This window comes from Amphibalanus amphitrite, unplaced genomic scaffold (genome assembly GCF_019059575.1).
Source record: "Amphibalanus amphitrite isolate SeventyFive unplaced genomic scaffold, NRLGWU_Aamphi_draft 001620F_arrow, whole genome shotgun sequence".
Lineage (NCBI taxonomy): Eukaryota > Metazoa > Arthropoda > Thecostraca > Balanomorpha > Balanidae > Amphibalanus > Amphibalanus amphitrite.
This window is the reverse complement of record NW_024883113.1, coordinates 115,711-135,394: the sequence shown is the minus strand read 5'-3', so window position 1 is coordinate 135,394 and position 19,684 is coordinate 115,711. Positions and strand designations below refer to the sequence as shown.

Sequence of the window (19,684 nt, the reverse complement as noted above, 5' to 3'; positions counted from 1 at the left end):
ATTGGCGTTTCTTTCTTCAAGGCTCTTCGGAATCCAAAAATCAGTCCATCAAGAATGCAATCGGCGTCTCAGGTAGCATGACTTCGGAACAATGTATAAGACTGATGATGGCGGCGGCGGCGGCCGATGTCCGTTTACAATCGCTCCAGCGAATGGCGCGGCAGGCCGGCGCCGTCCGCTGGCGGACCACTAATCGCCTCCCGCCAGCGATGGCCACCGCCGGACGCCAGCGATGGCCGCCGCCGCCCGCCAGCCCGCCCGAAATCCGCCCGGTGCCCGCTCCGTCGCCGCCAGGACCAGGGCGGGACGGGACCGGCGGGTTCGGGTGACGTGATGACGCCAGATCACCGCCTGGCGCCTGTCCGCTCTAGAGGTGGTCTGAAAATGACATGCGCCGGCGTCTGAGACTAAAGGCCACCGCACACTAGCCATTCGGCCGGTTCATTCGGCCGTTACAGCAGCGATTTTGTTGCGCGAGTCTTTATATCGGCCGAAACAACGAACCAACGACGGTGCATTCGGCCCATATTATTCAGGCATTCGGCCCAAGCGATGTTCACGCGACGACCGAAAAAAAGTTCGACCGGTTGAACTTTTCTCGCCGAAGCAGTCATTTAGCGGCCGAAAATCAACAGCCGCCATATTGTTTTCATACAACCTTGACAAGTGTTGTCTACATTCCAATCATTTTCGATGTGAGGGAGGGGCTCGTGTGGTGTGGGGTTGTTTGTGATGGAAATGAAGTAAGTATTCGAATGAATATCTGTGTTGTGTATTTTGTCAATTGCATATGTGATTCAGATTGAAATGTTGTTTAAATATTGGTTTCAACCATCTCTGCTCCACTTTTCATTTCAATTTCAATTTCCATTTCCCCATTTTATCCATTTCAATTTGCCATGATTATACATAGTCAGTGGGCATAAATTGTCTACTACTAAATGCCACAGTAGGTATTCTTGGAAAATGGCCATTTATTATCCATATAAGCAAATATTTTCTGCTTTTGCCAGTTAACTTGAAATGCTGGACACAAGTTCTAAGTTTCAAGGAGCTATTCTTAAATTATTCCATCAAAATTCAAACCTTGCAAGTCAAAGTCATTGAAAGTACCTGTAATGTTCTCATATAATGTTCTTACCATGCAATCTGGGTTTTCATTTATCATTTCATTCACATTGCCTCCGACAGGCAGGCTACTGTCACACTAATGTGTCACATATTAGATATGTAGGTACTTCATTGCATGGTTGGTGAAAGTGTTGAGCACAACTCTTTCTTATGGTACAAGAAGTGCCATAATTCAAAATCTTGATCTGAGTTGTCAAAGTATAATAGAAATTCCATTTTTCAAAGTATTTTTTTCCTTTTCTGTGTTTCTGCCAGATCAAGATGTTGGTTGTGTCAAATGCAGGGCCATGAAAGAAAAGTCTGGAACATTGTTAAGGCTTTATGGGATGCACACAAACACTTGCATGCAATATTTGCATTGAAAGAGTTGTGAGATCAGCATGCTGAATGTGTTTTTTTTTTGTGTTTTTGTCTGCTCTACAGGAGCTCATTTTATGTTAAATAAAATGTAATGGCACTGAACAAATATAAAAATAGCCACCTGTCCTTTCTGTAGTAACTATTCACCATTCAATACTGTTTTGTGTATCATTTATTCCCCAGAGATCTTTCACAATAGTGATAGTTTTCTTCTCTGCCGGGTCAATGAACCAGGTACCTAGATGTGTCCACTCCAACCAGTGCAGATCCACCTTTGTGTACAGTTGTACACATTTCAGTGTGATGAGCGGACCTTTGATAGCTGTTCCACCAACCCGCCTTTAGATGGCGCGCGCGTCTCCCAGCAGGCAGCAGAGGCGACATCTACTGTCGGCTCAGCCGGTGTGGAGGGTGTACCGAGTGTCATTACCAATATACCTATAAACACGCCATTGCAGTGGCCTCACTCGAGGTGGGCTGGACCCAAGAGGATGGATGACTCGGGCTAAAACGATGACGCGGGTCGTGGGCCCAGCAGCACAACAGGTGGCGTTCAAAATTAACAAAGTCCCTATGTTTTCAGTTGGGTCGGAGAAGTGGATCTCATTCAAGCGGTACACAACAAACCAGTTTCATGAAACACGAGTCTTCCTGGACGATGAGGCACCAGCTGAACCGCAAACGGCCGGCGCACCAGCTCTGTCCCCGGGGCCGGCGCCCCGGCAAGCAGCACCAGCTCCAAGGCCGGCGCTCGGGCCAGCCCCGTCTCTGGAGCGGTCGGTGCCGGCATCACCAGTGTCCGCAAGGAGCAGCCGTGCCCAGTCGAAACGCTCGCAGCACTTCAAAGTGTACAACAGGTGGCTAAACCGTTGAATGATGCCGACCTGGCTTTCGGTCAGTGTGTAAAAGCGGTTCGAAAAAAGCCATCGCTCCCGGAACTTCCGCTCACTGGCGCGCGACGTCTTCTCCGTCGGCTCCGGCAGGTACACTGCACCGCGGACGTTCACGATCGCGCAACAGATGTACACCAACGCGCGCGTGGTCGATTCCGCGAGCCGGTAGCTCGGCGCCAGAGCGGAAAATTCAGCCCCCGACGCCAGATAGTGGAGTGTAATCGCCAGCCGCAGCGGTGCGCTCACCGGCTGGAGGAAGGTGGTGGTCGAGCGGGTGATCTGGCCCTCGATCTGTGCTAGTAGGAGGCTGAAGACTCTCCAGCTCAGTTGGAAATACTGAACCTGTGTCGCTGGGGGTCGTTGAGCCGAAGCTCCTGCTCTCGGTTGGCGTGCTCGCCCAGCTCGTCTCGGCGCTGTAGCGGAGAAGCGCTACACTAGCGCTGCACCCTTTGGAGTGCCAGCTTGAAGTAGGTACAGTATCGCGATGGCTAGTTGAAGTGTGTACGGGTTGTTTGGTGGCTCAGCATGCAGATAACTAAATCTTTTGGTACCAGAGCATCAATACAATGCACATTAATGTTGCTAAGTTTGGTTAATCGCTTGCGATATGCTCAGACCATTTAGACCTCAATAGTCGGTGTACTTTGCTCAATGTTTGTTTTTAACAGCCAATTTGTTTTCATTATCAAGCAAGCTACCTACTCAAACTGCAATTAACCGATAATTTTGTTTCTTTTTTGAACGATGCACTAAATATATGAAGCTGGATTATATTTGGTCTTTTCCAATATTCATTATAAAACATTCATTACTTGCGCTCTTGGAATTCGGTTACAACAGTTTAGGCGATATTTCACCGACGATATTTCTGCTCTAAGCGATTCGGCCATTCGGCCGATATAGACACTTGCGCGAGAAAATCGCCGCTGTAACGACCGAATGAACCGGCCGAATGGATAGTGTGCGGTGGCCTTAAGAGTAGGGGAATGAGAGTGGGATATTTACCATGTATTGACCATATTTGTAACAGCATCTGCCAAAATTAACCAATGTAGGCAATAAATAGCTAGTGCTTTACCTAGCAGACATACTTATTTGGCAACCGAATTTAGGCACGCATACGGGCCTCCGTTGATATTGCACGCACATTTTATGCAGTAGCGCAGGGTGCAGCAGACCTTCTGTTGCTGCAATGGTGCAGGCATGCGTTATAGGGTTCCCTGCAGTGGTTTAAAAACCGCGATAGACTTTGAAAATCGCTAACTTTGAAAATCGAACGTTGCTGTTAATTACGTGCTTCCGAAATGAATATGTCAGTCATTCTTTAAAGTTTCTTCTCGAAGTTCGATCATGTTCGTCGAATAACGTCGCGTATTTGAAGCTCATGGTAATCATAGGTAGCACTACAGGGAGAAAATGATCGAAAAATAAGTCGAAAAATAACAACAAATAAAATAAATAGTTAATGGGTAGAGTTGGATAGAATGGATGTCCAGATCTAACATCCTTTTTGTGGTTATAGCGGATAAAGTTCGACTTTTACAGAAAAATACAAATGCAGGTAGCAATGTAACATCGTTGCTACCTGCATGTGCCATCAACTAAAATGCGTGTAGAACCAAAAGCCTAGGCTCCACACCACTATAATTTCTCGCAGGGAAAGCAGAAGCGAGCGGGTCTTACGACCCAGGGATCCCGTGTCCCGTTACCCTCCCCCCCCACACCCAGCGGGGTAGCGGTCCCCGCGCCGGCCGGCCCACGCATATCCGACGCATAGCCGCGGGCAGGGCAGAGGGGACCGGGCCCGTCCCAGCTAATCCCATTGGCTGTCAAAGAGTCCCTGTGCCGGTCCTAGTGCGTCTGATTGGTAGGGGGACTGGTGTGACCCCTGGGGCACCATATCCGGTGTGAATCTATAAAAGGATGCGCTCCACACTTTAATCTCAGTCATCAGCTAGTCAAGTGCCGCGACGAAGATATGCCTCCGCCTCAGCTGAAGAGCCGCCTATCGAGAGACTGGAATGGGAAAGCTGCAGAACGCGGAGAAGCTAGTGAGAGTGGTGTTGTTACCGGTGCTGCTGAGCGTCCCGAGGCTGAGGAGCGCCTCGTGCAGCGGGCGGGTGCGGCAGGGAGCGCTGCACGTGCCGACGACTCGTCTGCAAATGATCAGGACGCCGACGTCCAGGAGCCGATGCAGGTGGACAATGTGGGCGACAAGCTAGTCAATTATCAAGCAGGACCATCAGCCCATGGGAACCAGTCCGAGCAGCGACAACAGCGGCAGCAGCAGCAGCGACGGCAGCGGCAGGAGCAGCAACGGCAGGCGGCGGCGGCGGAGGCGGCAGCGGCAGCGGAGGCGGCGGCGGAGGCCGCGGCGGTGGTAGTCGTGGTGGCTGAGCGCCGGGAAAACTCTTCACCACCAGAAGGTCGCTCTCCGACGGGGCAGCCGAACCAGCCGATACCCAGTGAGACAAACGGCGAGAGTGACGGCCGGTCCGAGACCGAGAGCGACGAGCCACAGCCGGGACCCAGCAGAGCAAACGGAAAAAAGGTAAGATCACGGCTATTCTGTAGGGTTTATTGGTAAAGTTTGAATGGTTTGAGACTTTTTTAGCATGATTATAATCATAACTGTAGAAAGAGTTAACCTTTTGCTCATGCCTAAAGTAAGCCAAAAACAAATCCAAAATATATTTTGGGTGCTGGAGCTTCTTCCACTGAAGAAGGTATAGCAACGAAAATATATTTTGGATTTGTTTTTAGCTTACTTTATCTTCTTCCACTGAAGAAGGTCCAGCACCGATAATGTATTTTTTTTTTTTTACTCACCTTTGTTATGAGCAAAAGGGTATTATTAATTCTTTCTACAATTATGGTTATTGCTAAATAAAAGAAATTTCTACTATACATATTGTACAATAACTGGGAAATTTTGGTACGTTCTAGCAGCTGTTTCTGGAGAAATGGAATCTCATTTATCGATATGTTTCCCGCAGAAGGAGGAAATCCCGTGCGCCGTATGTGAGTCACCAGCCGCCGGATTCCACTTCGGCGTCTTCACCTGTGAGGGCTGCAAGGTGAGAAGCAGTAAAGTGCTAGAATATAAAATGTCTGCGTCTTATAGGTTTCTGTTTGGGCTCCTATACTCGTTTTAGCTTTCTATCTTTATTTTTTTCAACTAAAAAGCAAATTGCACGTTATGTTTTCACGTTTAATTAACGATTGGATCAATTTACTCAGAATTAACGAATTAAAAAGTGAATGTAGTCAAAGCTACAGAATACCCATACACAATACACATTCTAGCATTGACGAACTAATTTTTACAAATGTGTTCAGAAAATGAAAGGTGCGAGCGTCAATCAATGTCTCACATACATACCTGTGTTTCCGCCTGTTGTGCTCCGTTTCCCCTGTCCCGGCGTGGTATGAGTACTCAGTAGGTAATTTGTGTTGTCCTTTTTCAGTCATTCTTTGGACGTTACGCCAATAAGGAGAAACCGGTGTGCACCAAAGGCGGCAACTGCAACATCCTGCTAGATAACCGGAAATTCTGCAAGGGATGTCGCTACGCCAAGTGCATCAAGGTGAGAATGAATTGTTTTTTTTTTAGTTTCTGAGCGAGTTTCTGGTTAGGTAATACAAAAATGGACAAAACAGTGAGTTCGTTTTTAGTTGTAGCCGCATTGTCTGACCGAGTTGATTCTTACCTCCACAGGTGGGTATGGACCGCGCAAACTCCCAGTTCGGTCGCCGTCCTGCCAGCTTCCGCTACACCCATCCAGGCAGCTCGACCACTTTTCCGAAGGAGACTTCCAGCGGCTTGGCTACGGCTGGGACGTCCACGCCAGAGGAACCTGTTAAGGAAGAGGAGAACCAGCCCGCTCAGCTGAGGATCTCCGACCAGCATGAGGAGGAGCAGCAGCGTCAAAGGCAACAGCAGGAGCAGCAGCGTCAAAGACAAGAACAGGAGCAGCAGCGGCAAAGGCAGCAACAGGAGCAGCAGCGTCAAAGACAACAGGAGCAGCAGCAGCAGCGTCTGCATCATCATCAGCAGCAGAGAGGACAGCTGGAGCAAGAGATGCTGAACCAGTGGCAGAGGCGCCAGGAAATCGACCAGGAAGTCAGTCATCTGGAGGCCGAGTCTGCGCTGCTCGAGAGGGAGTCCCGCCGTGTTCGGGAGAGGATCCAGCAGCTCACCGAGGAGCGTGATCACATCACGCGGCGTCTGAGCGGCGGAGCGGGCCCCTCTTCGGCCAGACAGGTGGATGTCCAGCCGTCACGAGTTCAGGTGAGAAACGTGTTCAGAATCAGGGGGCAGAATCTGATCGTAGTGCCTTCTGGCTCTCAGTGTGACTTGGTGACTGTTACATGAATATAGAAAACCAAAGTGTTGCGTTGCGTATAATAAACCAGATTAGCAAATGCGTCTTGTGGGTCTTGATGTGATGTTGATCTCATCTAGCGTTCAATGATGCTAGTGCAACGTGCCGGTCTCTTCTTACTAACGCGTTTTTCCTGTTGTGATTGGCAGGACCGTCCCAGCTCTGCCGGCCAGCGGCACCAGCCGTACCCTCAGCAGCGACCCGGCCCGGTGGCCAGCGCTGGCCATCCGTCGCTGGTTGCCCCGGCGGCGTTCAGACCGGTACCGAGCGGCCAGGCCAACCCCGCGCCGGCCGTCAGCGGCTCGGGCGCTGCTGCACGCGCGCTGAATGCCGAGATGATCAACTTGCTGCTGCAGCAGCACGAGATGCGCACCACCCTGCTGAGCCAGCGTTTGGGCATGCTGCCCTTCCCGTTGCCTCTGTCTCCGTCTCCGCCCATGGATGAGTTGGACCTCCGCGTGCCGCCGCCGGGCTCCCTTCACCCCTCTCTGCTGCAGGCGCACCGCAGGTCGGCTCCGCTGCCCGGCGAGCAGCCGCCCCGTGTCCCAGCTGTTCCGCCGCTGCATCAGGAGCTGCTGCGGGCTTCGGAGGCGCGGCTGCCGCAGCTCCAGATGCCCCGCCAGTCGCCCGTCCAGCGGCCCAGCAGTCACGGCGCTCCGCAGCAGCTCGACGCGAGTCTGGTGGAGAGCGAGCTGCTGCGCCGTCTGCGCCAGGTCTGCGGCGGCTGCGGCCGGGCGCCGACCGACTGTTATTGTGATAGCTCGCCCGTGGATCTGACCAGAGCACCTGTCAACAAACGTAGTCACTAATCTGGTGATAGGATACAAATGTCTTCAGGACACCACCGATAAGTAAGTTTATTTACATCGACAGCCAAGGGAAGAGACAACCTTGGTCAGGGAATCAAGTTGTCAACCTTTGCGCAAAAGGATACAAAGTGTCTAAAAGACACATCTGATAGGTCATTTACGTTCGACGACAAGGAGATTGAACATCATTTGTCAACTAAATGATTGACGCCATTTTCACCTTTCCATCGTACATGCATTGTCTTGCATTTGCTGTATTGTAATTATGTTTGTATGTGTTGTGTTTTGTTGTATGCATTTGTAGTGTAATTTATTGATTGTATTGCTATGCTGTGTTTTGTCAGATGCATTGCATCATGCATGCATTGTGTTGCACAATACAATACATTGTATTGTATTGTGTGATACAATGCACAAATATTGTATTGTAAATAGTATTGTATTGCATTGAACTCGGGTCGGCCAGACCATATAGTTGCTAATCGAGCAATAGAATAGCAATAATTCTGTGAGTAAGTTATGTAGTTTTGTCCAGACATTGATAGGGTGAGGGAAGGGGATTACTAGCCCTGGAGGCTAGAGTCACGTAGAGGCTGCTAGTGTAGTTTGTTGTTGTCATGCCACGTCATGCCACCTGTCATCCCGGCGGTGCGCTGCCGGGCTGAAAGGCGATTCCTTGTCGCTTTTCATGTTAGATTTAGTTGATAGATTTAGTTAACCATTTGCTTGTCATAACTGTTTTCGTGATATTTATTCACTTTCGATGATAACACAAAAGCAAATATTCTAAATAGCCATTATCATCGAAAGTGAATAAATATCACAATGTCTGACACGATACATAACTGTTTTTGTTTCGATCGTAGATGTTTGGTAGTGTTGTGTAGTGAAAGTGAGCTCAGGTGATGGCTTGTATATATATTGGACAGGAGTGTAGTAAAGAGCCAGTAGCCTACGAATATATTCAAGAAACACTTAGATTTATGTCTAATTGTTTCTTGAAAATATTCGTAGGCTACTGGCTCTTTACTACAGGTAATGGCTTATGTACATTGCACCTGACCGATGTTTAGCCATGACGAAGTGTTTGTATTGTACCCCGACGTCCCCCCGTCCAAAAAAAAAAAAAAAACTTTCAATAAACGCTCAGAAAATGACATTTCGGCTTTCGCCGATCAATAAAAACTACAAAATGTCTTTTGTATGTTTTATTTACTTACAAAGAGCAGCCATAAGGTTGAAACAGACTCTTTCCGCGGTTGGGAAATCGCATGTGAGAACCTATTCAAAACCATTGCCTATCATGCTTCCCGTATCAATCGGACGCACCTCCCGCATGCGATTGAAGCGGGAAGCATGATAATGTATTTGAATAGGCTCTCGCATGCGATTTCCAGACTGCGGAAATAATCTATTTCAGCCTATAGTGTGATAACTACCTCAACAATCGGCCGACCAGAGTTCCACTCAGGGCTGGTGACAGTACTTTCTGAACTTTCTGAAGCTGAGGCCAGTTTTACCAACAGAAAAATAGCCGCCTGTCGGAATTGTCTGCCTGAAGGCAGTTTCACATACGGTAAAGCCCTATCCGCTTACGTGCCCATCGCGTTTACTCCGTATTTAAAACGGCCTTTAGGCAAAACAAGCTGGCAGGCGGCTATTTTCCAGTTGGTAAAACTGGCCTCAGGTCTCCAGCACATATCGCAGGTATGTTATTAACCACCACCGTACAGCAGGCTATCCAGCCTGTCAGGTCAGCCGATTTAAGTGACAAGATTTGTAAACCAGGGCAGATGGCACTATTTCCGTTTTCTGGGTGCCCCGAATTTGTATGTTAGCCATATTCAGGATACGTTGAATTGAAAATAAATATACGGCTTTCCCTATGCTTACCGTTTCGTTTCTCTTTTGGTGAGATAACCTGTGTATTATGCGGTCTAGAAATGTATTACTAATTTTTAGCATCACACCGTCCTTGGAATATACTTTTTAATTGTCCGTACATAGATTCCAATGATTATTTGCGTAATAACTCGTGCAACATAATAATGATACAAAGAAAAGCAAACCTGTTCGTAGCGTAATACAACGCCCTGGATATTATGAATTCGTAGTTAAAAGAAAACATGGATTGATGTCCTGAATGAGGACTAAAATAGTACAAACGGGTTTCCCTTTGTTTTTCTTTTTCTTTTTACTTAAAGGCAACAGTGCTGATCTAGGGCGCGATGGAGGCTCTCACCCTCGGATTCTCACGACCCATATTTGAAGTTGTTACATCTTCCTAAACAAAAAGTGGTACGGGCATCACAGGGCCACTTGAAATCATATGAGTGAACTCCATTTAACTATCGTTTACTAAGGATGTAGGCTACTCGCTTAGTTATTCTATTTTCATATCTATTTTCAGTCTGTAAAGCATCTGGTTAGGTACCGAATGCGTAGCGTATCTTTACTTTTTCAGCTACCGAGTACGGATGGCCCGCTGAGCTATCAAGAGGGCCTTCTAATATATATCGTAGCGTCGCCTGAACTACTGAGACAATCTGAGCCTCTGAAGGACCTTTGGGCATGTGGCGGCTCCTAACCTACCGACTTTTAGCACCCAACAGCGGACCTTGAGTACGCGGCAAAGCCGTCTGAACAGTCGGTAGGTAATTAGATACCATCTGAGCTAATTAGGGGGTCCTTAGCTCATCACAATACTTCTGATTAGCCGAGGAGCCCACTCGCCCAATGAGCGCTTGACCTTTTGATTTCGCCTCTGAAGTCTGAATTCTTCGTGCCTCCTGTTCAGTACCAGAAGGGGCCGTTCCAAATATCCCACCTGATCGTAACATTTTCGTTGAGCCGCCACTGCTCTGGCGCCGTGCGCCGATGGTACGGTGACGGTAGCGCTGACGCCTTGTCCGGGAGGTATGTGCCTTTTCTGGCGTCTGGTGCTCCCCTCCCAACCCCCCATCGGCACCCATTATCCGTCCGCGGCGGCCGGACCCCCGCTGTGCGGGAGGGTTGTTTGCGCGACCATTCCCAGCCCGACTAACGGACCCTCCCCCTTCCCCCCAACCCGCTAATCGTCTGGGCGCCGGACAGGGCACAGGCGGGCAGACCCTCCATGGAAAGCCTTCCTTACCCGTCCGGAAGGGCGAAAACAGGTTCTGAGACCATTGAATTACGGTACTTATCAGACGCCCGTCACATTTGGCGCGGAGCGGCGGATGGGACCGCAGTGACATTTGACCGTGCCGTATGTAATCCAGGCGGGACCAGATGTGAGGATAAGCCGGGTCGATCCCCTGTCACGCAGTCATACCTAAATTTAACCTAAAAAATGTCGTCAAATTCGAATAGAGCGAAATGAAACAGTGCATTCCTCGAGATTCATCTAAGCCTATCGTGCACCACGGCATCAACGCCCCCCCCCCCTCCCTGTGCAGCGGCCCTGTCTCATCCTCAACGCTTCAGACGCCGCCAGATCGAGCAGCTTGAAACGCAACCCCTGTCTTATTAGGACATCGTCTGAGGTCGGCGTTGCAGGCTTGTGGGATGGGAACATCTCTTGACAGGTACTGTTTAATTGGTGCCTATAAGTGATATTTACTTTGTATCGCTTAATTAAATCGACACATTTTAAACGTTGATTTCGTTAGAAGTGATATAAGCGGTTACAACTGGCACGAATTACCAAAGCATATTACACCAGGGACTTAATTATATGATATTGCCTAATTAGTTGATATGAATAACTTTATCCAAGCAACCATAGGCGCGGGAGCCGGGGGGCAGTGGGGGCAGCTTGCCCCCCCCCCCAACTCTAGGGCCGTGGGGGCGGTGCCCCCACAACTTTGAGACGAAATACTGCACTTTTTTTGCAAATGTTTTTCTTTTTTGCTGAAAAAGCCAAGGGATGAAAAATAAGTGGCCTAAAACCGGTGAGAAAACTAGATTTGGGGGTACCCTAGGTTCATCTCCATTATGGTGTGCCCCCCAGTCTGAAAGTAGTTCCCGCGCCTATGCAAGCAACCAAGAGGTTGAGCGAGACAAATAACATGATGAGATGAGATAATCGCGTTTCTTATAGAAGCTGGTTGTTACTAAGGAACAAAACATCCGTAACTCAATAACAATGCTACAATGCTATTTACTATCCATCGCCCCTTCCGTTCAGATAAAAACCATACTGGCGCTCACGCGTCTCCACCCAGTCTGTGTCGATAAGGGCGGTTTTTGCGCCGATCAGCGTGGTGCGGTGGCCCGTATAACCAGCCAGCCGACTGGGCATGGCGTGGGCGCTGCCGTGAGAGGGAGGGAGGGAGACCTTGGCACGCGGGATTAGCCCGTGCACCGTGCACGGCGCTCCCAGTGCACGCCCGCCGCCGGTGCCGAGAGCAGCCCCACACACCTGCCGAGGGCCACAGAGGACAGCCTCGCCGACACAATGGGTAAGTGACCGATAGGGTTGGGAAACTGAGGGTCCGATCTATAAAGATAAGAAACATTTGGTTTGAAAGCTTACCATGGCGGAGTAATACATAATGATCGGGAAAGCTATTGGCTAGCAGGCTCGACAAAGCAAAGAGGAACTGCATTGACCTTGGCAGTCCTTTGTGCATCTATGAACAAAGTGTCTTGCTTCAACTTGGATAAATTTGCATGAAAATAGCAGAATGCCGTGCCGTTTTATTTCTGGTACACATCATGGCTACCTTGCGTCCATTGGCCCACGTCATACCGGTTCACGTGAAGCAGGTAAAACCGGTTGTTGGATGCTGCATCCTGGACAAAGATCGGGCGGCGGCCGAGACGAAACCGGCGGGCCACGGGGCGCGCTAAGAGGGGGTCGTACTGCACTTATGTGTTGCATGCAGTGCAGTGTGGAAAGTTATTATTGTCAAAAGGGCGATTGCTATATCAAATATTAGCTAGTGTTCAGAGAGGGCGAATGTTCTATGGAATAGTAGCCACTGCCAGTGTCCAGAGGGCGACTGGTCTGTGGAGTGGAAGGCAATGCCTGGAGAAGGAAGGTTACTCCTGCATGCGATATTTAATTAGGTATACCTCCTGATCACGCTGCGTTTTTAATTCTGACTTATTCAGTGGAGGAGAAATCGCGTGCCTGTGGTTGGGACTCTGCTAGTTATGAATGGTGTGTGAACTGTGAATAATTATGGAGATGAACGCTTCATGCCAGCGGTGCAATGTTTTGTTATCTACATACATTACCTATAGGTACACCTACTGTATAAGTAGCGGAAAGGTGCATGGTTCCTTAATCGTTTCAAAACTCGTGGCATGTTAGACCCTTACAACCATTGTCCTTTCACAGGGAACCTTGGATCCATCACATGCCTGTTTTTACTGGTGAGTAAAATTAAGGATGAGCATTGAGCATTGGATTCACGTTTTTTTTTTCTAACTTATTTCCGTGTTCATTCATATGCATTGTAATAATTGAAAACTTTGTTTTATTGTGTAAGTAGGTACATTGTCATTGTCATTGTCATTGTCATTTATTATAAGGCTTATCCACCATTCAGTGGCTATTACGGCCTAGTCAGTTACATTAATAAAGACAGCATACATTACACGACATAATGAAAAGTAAAGCTTACAAGTCAGTATAAAACCGCAGCGTCAGCCGGGACAAAAATGACGCTCCAGTGGCAGTTGGCACCCGGAACGCCGTGCTCGTCACTTCCCGCGGCAGCGCGTTCCATGACACAGCGGCTCTATGAGGGAAGAGCCGCCGTGTCACCACCATACGGAAACGAGGCGGCTGCAGCACAGCCGCTCCCGCGGCGGTGGCGCGCGTGACACGCTCGGAAACAGCGCTACGCTGGACAAACATTGTCCTCAGCGACTCTGGGGCAGACGGCACGTGTAGAGCCCGGTACGATCACCTATCCGTGCTTCTATCCTCAGGAAACTGAAATCCTTCTCCTCCACGCCACAACCCCCCTCCGGGCTGGACAGGCAACTTTATCTCATGCGGGCTGCTCTCTTGGAGCGGCACCGCTGCTCCCGAGGGAGCGCACCCCGTAGCCGGGTGCAGTGAGTGCCTTGGGGCTGGGTGGCCTGTCTTCGGACGGGCTCAGCCCCGGCGACTCACTAGGATGCCTGCCCAGACCAATGTCTCCCCCTAATTCCTATCATCCTTCCGGCTCTGCAATGGTCTTGTCGACCGAAAGGGCCTAACCCAACAAAACAAACAAAAACAAAAAAGAGCCCGGTACACATTTACCGCGTCGCGCCGCGCGACCACGCTCCTGATGGTGGGCCAACCGAGTGCGTGGAGGGTTGAGGTAATGTGGTCGTTCCGGCGAAGGCCAGATACGAGCCGAGCGGCAAAATGCAGGACTTTTTGGAGTCGGTCCAGGCTGTAGTTGTAGGCACCGCCCCAGACTGATGAGCAGTACCACAGGTGTGGGAAAACGTGAGCCTGCACAAGGATGTTTAGGATTTCAGGTGATAGGTGGTGACGGATTTTGTAGAGGGATATGAGGATTGCGTTGGTTCGCCGGACAATGGAGGATATGTGGGACTCCCAGCTCAGGGTTTGGTCGAGAACACCTAACATTTTAATTTCTCTCTGTGGTCGAATGCAAGTGTCACCGACTTCGAGTACAAACCCGGAAGTTTGGTCGATGGAATTTTGAGTGCCGAAAAGAATAAAGGAGGTTTTGTCAGAGTTCATTTTGAGACTGTTTGAGCCGAACCAGTATTTAAGATTTCTAATGTTTTCCTCGCCCCGAGACTTCAGCACTTGGAGATCATTGGGATTGGGAGGTGCTGAGTCAAGGATTTGGGTATCATCCGCGTAGGATAGGAGATGACCATGGGGTAGGAAACAGGATAGGTCATTGACAAAGATAAGGAAGAGGATTGGGCCGATAATGGAGCCCTGAGGGACTCCATGTGAGAGAGGAAGAGCCGCTGAGGAACCTCCGCGGACGAGTTGGGAGCGGCCGGAAAGGTAGCTGCTGATCCACCTTGGGGAGATGCCGTACCACCCAAGCTTTGTTAAAAGTATCGTGTGGTCGACGCTGTCAAAAGCCTTACTCAGATCTATCGACGTTAATGACGCAACATCACCAGCGTCTATTCTCCGGGCAGCAAAATTGACAGCGTCGAGGACGGCATCTTCAGTTGAGTGGGATGTACGGTAGGCGTACTGGGAAGGGGAAAGGATGTGATTTGTGATAAGATAGGAACTGAGCTGAGAGCATACTACTTTTTCAAGGATTTTGGATAGGACTGGAAGGATCGAGATCGGTCGAAAATTGCCAGGGATATGGGTGTCGCCAGACTTATGAATAGGTGAGACTATGGCAATTTTCCACGCGTCGGGGAAGGTGTGGGTGGAAATGGAAGCGTTTATTAGGTGATGGATGTGGGGGGCAATGGCAGGATAACATTTCCTGATGGCACTGATGGGCATGCCGTCGACCCCCATCGCCCCGGACGCACTCAGGCCCCGCAACGCGACGGACAACTCTGGCAGCGTGACACAGTGGGGCACAAATGCCGCTGCAGGCACCCTAACTACGGTCGCGGACCGGCACGCGGGACGCCGGACAGGCCGGTGGCCCGGGCGGCCTCGGCAGCAACTCGGGCACCGACACAGGCAAATTGCTCATTGAGCTGGTCGGCGCTCAAACAGGTCTCATCTGGGGGTGTTTACATTCCACTTGGGAGTTGAATACCTGCATGTATATTGTACATATATCTACCTGTAAGTGTAGGTATTTAACCCTCGCCCGCCCATGCCATTTTCCCATCCTAGAACGCACATGGGGGGGGGGGTGCCACCCCCGCGCCATTTCGTTGCTGTTGGAGATACATAGAGCTTCGCGGTAAAGACCAAAAATATTCTTTGGGAAGAGACAAATCCAATGGGCAATGATACCCAGTCTTACCTTCTCAAGTCAGGTCAAACTAAAAAATGTTGCTGTTTTGGGTCACCGTTGGATATCAAGTGCGCTGCTCATCATACACCGATGACGATGCCGAATCGTGGTGCCAAGCCAGCTAGAACCTCTTTGTCACACTATCCGACCAGGTTTTTGCTGCTGAGGTCATTTCAGGTCAACTTAGGCCAAGGTCAATGATATTTGTTTGTATGTCTGTGTGTGTCTGTGTGCATACTGATGTGTGCACCGATTGATTGTGTCCATATTACATGAGATCATGAAATGAGAAGCTTTTATCAGCAATACAGTCAAAGAAACTTCACGAAAAGTAAATTCAGCCCTAAAACGTAATGTTTTTAGATGACCCAGGTTGACCTTGATCCTGACCTTGACATCTGCACATCGTCGAACAACATGTTCCATGATGGTTGGGAGGTAAGACTGGCAAAAAGGCCGAAATCAAGGTGTCAAAAGCTCACAAAACCCATAGCCAACGCAAGATAGTGGATATTTGTCATTTGGGTCATGACATGACCTGAAGAACAAGGTCACATCTCCGAAAACAAACACCACAGAAACTTAAAATTTTAAGTGGACATCGAGAAAGGATAGAGGAGCAGCTATACGAAAAATCAGGCTTCTAGTTCTAAAAATGTTGAGTGCATAGCAGAAAAACTACCTGGGGGGGACCCCCATGTGCGGGCGAAGGTTAATGGGAACTGACATATCCAGCTGTGGTTTTTAGGAAACTCGCGGCCAAAGTTTCTGACCAAAACAAAATGTACCACCTGCATAAATCTAAATGCCCTCTCTTTGACCTGCGATCAACCGTGACTCCATATGACATGTCACCCCTCTGGGAACGTTCATACCTTGCTTGCCTTGTCCCTCAGGCGTTTTTTATGACCCGGGGCACCCATTTTGACTTCCGACCCCGTTCCCCCAGATCGGCTCTGCCCTGGGCGGTGACATGCTGCGGAAGTCGATCGTGTTCAACCCGCGGACGCCAGACGTCTTCTACTGTCCGGTGCACAAGCCTAAGTCCTTCGACGACATGCTGGTCAAGTCTCGGCCGCTGAGCAAGCTCTGCGAGTTCAAGGGCCGGCCTCTGCCGCCTGGCCACCAGTCGGATTGCTATGGAGACGTCGACGAGACAGAGTTCGCCTGCGCAGAAAAACACCGCATCCTGGTAAGATAGGGGCGAAGTGCGGTAACATATAACACTGAACGAGGTCGGTGTTAATACATATTCAAGATCGAGGTCCTTACTGGATTTTTGAAAGAGGTCTGAGATCGAGTTTAAAAAAATAGGAAGGAATGGGGTTTTAAAATTTTATCACCGGCCGAGTTTGGTATGTATTTTGTTTTATGTCAGTTATAAATTTATTTTCTAGAACTAAGCTTTTAGCCGACTTTTGAACGAGACCATCCGAAAATGTTGACTTCAATGCAAACTTTTTTACCGTGGTGTGGTCACCTTGCTTACTCCAGTTTACACTACAACTCCCCGGCTAATATATTTGAATTGGCCAGTTATACAGTAAACGAGCCGGTAGGCATGCGTCAGGGCTGTTGCGTTTCATGTTAGGGCTGTTTTAACCGTCACCTATCTACCCAGAGCTGCTCTGACGCACATGATTGATGTGTTGCAATTGAGGTGTCTGCGTCTCGCTTGAAGACTGTAACCGTTGCGTGACTAGCCCACTGACTGCTTTGTCACGTGGTTTACCACGCAGCTGCCTTAACTGCCGCATAACTCGGCTAAGAGCTGTGCTAACCGTCACGTGACTGGCGTTCCAGCCGCGGCTCCGGTCGGAGGAGGATCAGCTGAATGGCGTCTGGCACTGACCCGTTGACCCGTCTAACTGGTAACTAACACCGCCGGTCCAACTCGAGGTCGAACATCAGTGCTGGCAGCGTAACGTTACGGTGAATGTATAATCCTCAGCGTGATGCTTCTGAAACACTGAAGTTTTTTACAGCAATAACTTTATTTCATACCTTGGTAACTTCTCTTTTACCCGTACCCTCGTACGTAACTAGGCAACGACTGTTCGTGTTTGATATTTCTTCTGTACACTTTCTCTCAACAAAACAGGCACCTTCCTACCATTTATCGCTGTCATATCTCAACTCACGCTGTCATTGCCGTCTTGCCACACTCTTGCATGTGTGGCACATGAGTACCCTGAGCTACATGACCATTGACCATTAACCAGCCACGGTATGAGTGATTTCTAGTAAGTTAGGTAAATACTGGTCTGTGTTTTTTTTTTTTTAGATCTGGTCGGTGCCCTGGCTCCCCACACCTACATTATTCACCCCACCTCAGTCTAACACCGACATGCATTACACGGGTTCTCAGTTCTCTGCTGCGGGGTCCTCTGGCGCTATGCATGGCATAGAGTGTTCACTGTTCAGCCAGCAGAGTGCTGGGCCACAGTTTCCGTTCTGCATCCAGCTGATACCGGCGCTGATGTGTTCGCCAGGGCCGCCTCTCGCCACCGGGGCTGGAAAACTCGATCGACCTGGGGCCCCACCTGGCCAGAAGTCTGCACATGTGGCTCTAAGATTGCCGCAGTGACCGCGTGCTTTGATCGGAGCCGCACTAGATGAAGCCGCAAACAACTCCAACGGCTACTAGAGTGACATCTTCACAGCTTCGGCGGCTTCTGAAGCGACGTCTCACTGGTCGGACGGCTTTTGCAAATCACCACCGAAGTCAACGCGCCCTAAAGACCTAATAAACAATACTTTCTACAACGGCATCTATACAGGTCCGATGGCTACTAGAGCGACACCTATATAGGTCAGACGGCTCTTACAGCGACATCTATACGGTATACAGCTTCATAATGGCGCTCAATCTGGGCCTTGTTTCACAGCGCGCTACTAGCATTTTCGGTTTCTATAGATTGGAACCGTAAACAAACCAGGACAAGCACAATGAGAGTTTGTTGATGCTTCCATGAAAACCGAAAGCGCTAGTTGCTGCTGGCACCGGTATCACCAGGGTGTGTTACTGTTGCCTACCGCAAAACAGGGCTGTTCCTCCGTTTAACGCTCATCAACGTTCGGGTGCCCGATGAGTTTGTGTTTTCCGATGTCAAGCGTGCTGCGTGATTGATGGCGAGATTATATTTTTCATATTGAGTTTTTTACCATCAGCGCTATTAACTTATAATAATGTGAATATTGCATGTGCAATGAAGATGTTAGTTCTAAAGGCCATGGTGAATAGGATTCGCTTATAAACACTAATATTTGCCATTGTGCATGCCGCGAACAGTATGTACACTTACAGCTCGACAGGACTTAAAAATTGGCCAACAAATACAAAGCAAGTTTAAGGAACATCCTGTTATATGTATTATAACACGGTTTGATCGGTAACACTTTTCCAATTATGATCAGTAGTGTTGGAGCTGTTACTTGTTTAATGTGGTTATCCAGGCCAATAGTTTTTAATGAACTTGTGTATTTCGCAACAAAACACACTACAGGTGAATGGTATTATCTAAGACAATTTTTTACCAATACAAGTTATGAAGAGATCATAGGTATTAGGCATGCATCTTTCTTAATGATTTTACAAACTGTCTGCTTACCCAAATGTGGGTATTCTTGCTTTATAGTTTATAGTCATAGGATTCAGGCTGAACTTGTGAACTCAGTGAAGTCCTTGAATAATTGAAATTTAGTGGTCATGTGTTTGGGACCGTATTGATTTTTGTAAATACATAAAATATTTACATATAAACCGCAGTTTTAATGAAGCATTGGGCGAACAAACTTTACGGAAATTTCTAACTATCGTTGCCAACTTGCAATTAACAGCAGAATCGCACAAATCACCTTTAACCTTGAAGACTGAATTAAAATACTCCTGAATTAAATAGGTCATCAACACAGGAACTTTCTCTGACCTGCGTTAACCTCATGGGCCCGGGGGCGTTTTTCGCCCCCTGATATATATTTCCGATAGCTCTCGAATGTTTAAGGAAAGGAGCATGAAACTTTCACTATCTTTTCCCTATCAATTTGATGTCTCCTGGGCCAATCTAAAAAGGCGTGTTATTCTATTCACGACATTTGGTGGCATTTACTGTGATACCACTGCTTGCAAATGCTTATGCGTGTCAACGAATGATTCTTAGTCTGTCAGTTGGTGGAATATTTCGTAAACGCCCCCAGCC

The 19,684-nt window shown here is 48.7% G+C and overlaps 2 protein-coding genes and 1 long non-coding RNA gene across 3 annotated transcripts; all 3 read left to right on the top strand.

Moving 5' to 3' along the window:
- The first annotated feature begins 701 nt into the window (after positions 1 to 701).
- LOC122374209 lies at positions 702 to 3,091 on the top strand. The gene is made up of 2 exons (XR_006255174.1): positions 702 to 743; positions 2,075 to 3,091. It is a non-coding gene; the product is annotated as an uncharacterized LOC122374209 (long non-coding RNA).
- Positions 3,092 to 4,362: 1,271 nt separating this feature from the next.
- On the top strand, positions 4,363 to 8,542 carry LOC122374212 (alpha-protein kinase 1-like). Its single transcript, XM_043352822.1, has 6 exons — positions 4,363 to 4,504; positions 4,736 to 4,935; positions 5,381 to 5,461; positions 5,852 to 5,971; positions 6,103 to 6,675; positions 6,919 to 8,542. Exons 1-6 carry the CDS (start codon positions 4,363 to 4,365, stop codon positions 7,576 to 7,578), a joined length of 1,776 nt encoding a protein of 591 aa, XP_043208757.1. The 3' UTR covers positions 7,579 to 8,542.
- Positions 8,543 to 11,929: 3,387 nt separating this feature from the next.
- On the top strand, positions 11,930 to 19,248 carry LOC122374210. The gene is made up of 4 exons (XM_043352819.1): positions 11,930 to 12,020; positions 12,905 to 12,939; positions 16,435 to 16,677; positions 17,978 to 19,248. Exons 1-4 carry the CDS (start codon positions 12,017 to 12,019, stop codon positions 18,056 to 18,058), a joined length of 363 nt encoding a protein of 120 aa, XP_043208754.1. The 5' UTR covers positions 11,930 to 12,016; the 3' UTR covers positions 18,059 to 19,248.
- Positions 19,249 to 19,684: the final 436 nt, after the last annotated feature.

Bases quoted from the DNA above. Each gene is read 5' to 3' on its own strand.
- LOC122374212 (XM_043352822.1), top strand. From the start codon at position 4,363: ATGCCTCCGCCTCAGCTGAAGAGCCGCCTATCGAGAGACTGGAATGGG. The intron at 5,972-6,102 runs GTGAGAATGAAT...TTACCTCCACAG, and splicing joins GCTACGCCAAGTGCATCAAG to GTGGGTATGGACCGCGCAAA. The intron at 6,676-6,918 runs GTGAGAAACGTG...TGTGATTGGCAG, and splicing joins TCCAGCCGTCACGAGTTCAG to GACCGTCCCAGCTCTGCCGG.
- LOC122374210 (XM_043352819.1), top strand. The intron at 12,940-16,434 runs GTGAGTAAAATT...CCGTTCCCCCAG, and splicing joins TCACATGCCTGTTTTTACTG to ATCGGCTCTGCCCTGGGCGG. The intron at 16,678-17,977 runs GTAAGATAGGGG...TGTGTTCGCCAG, and splicing joins CAGAAAAACACCGCATCCTG to GGCCGCCTCTCGCCACCGGG.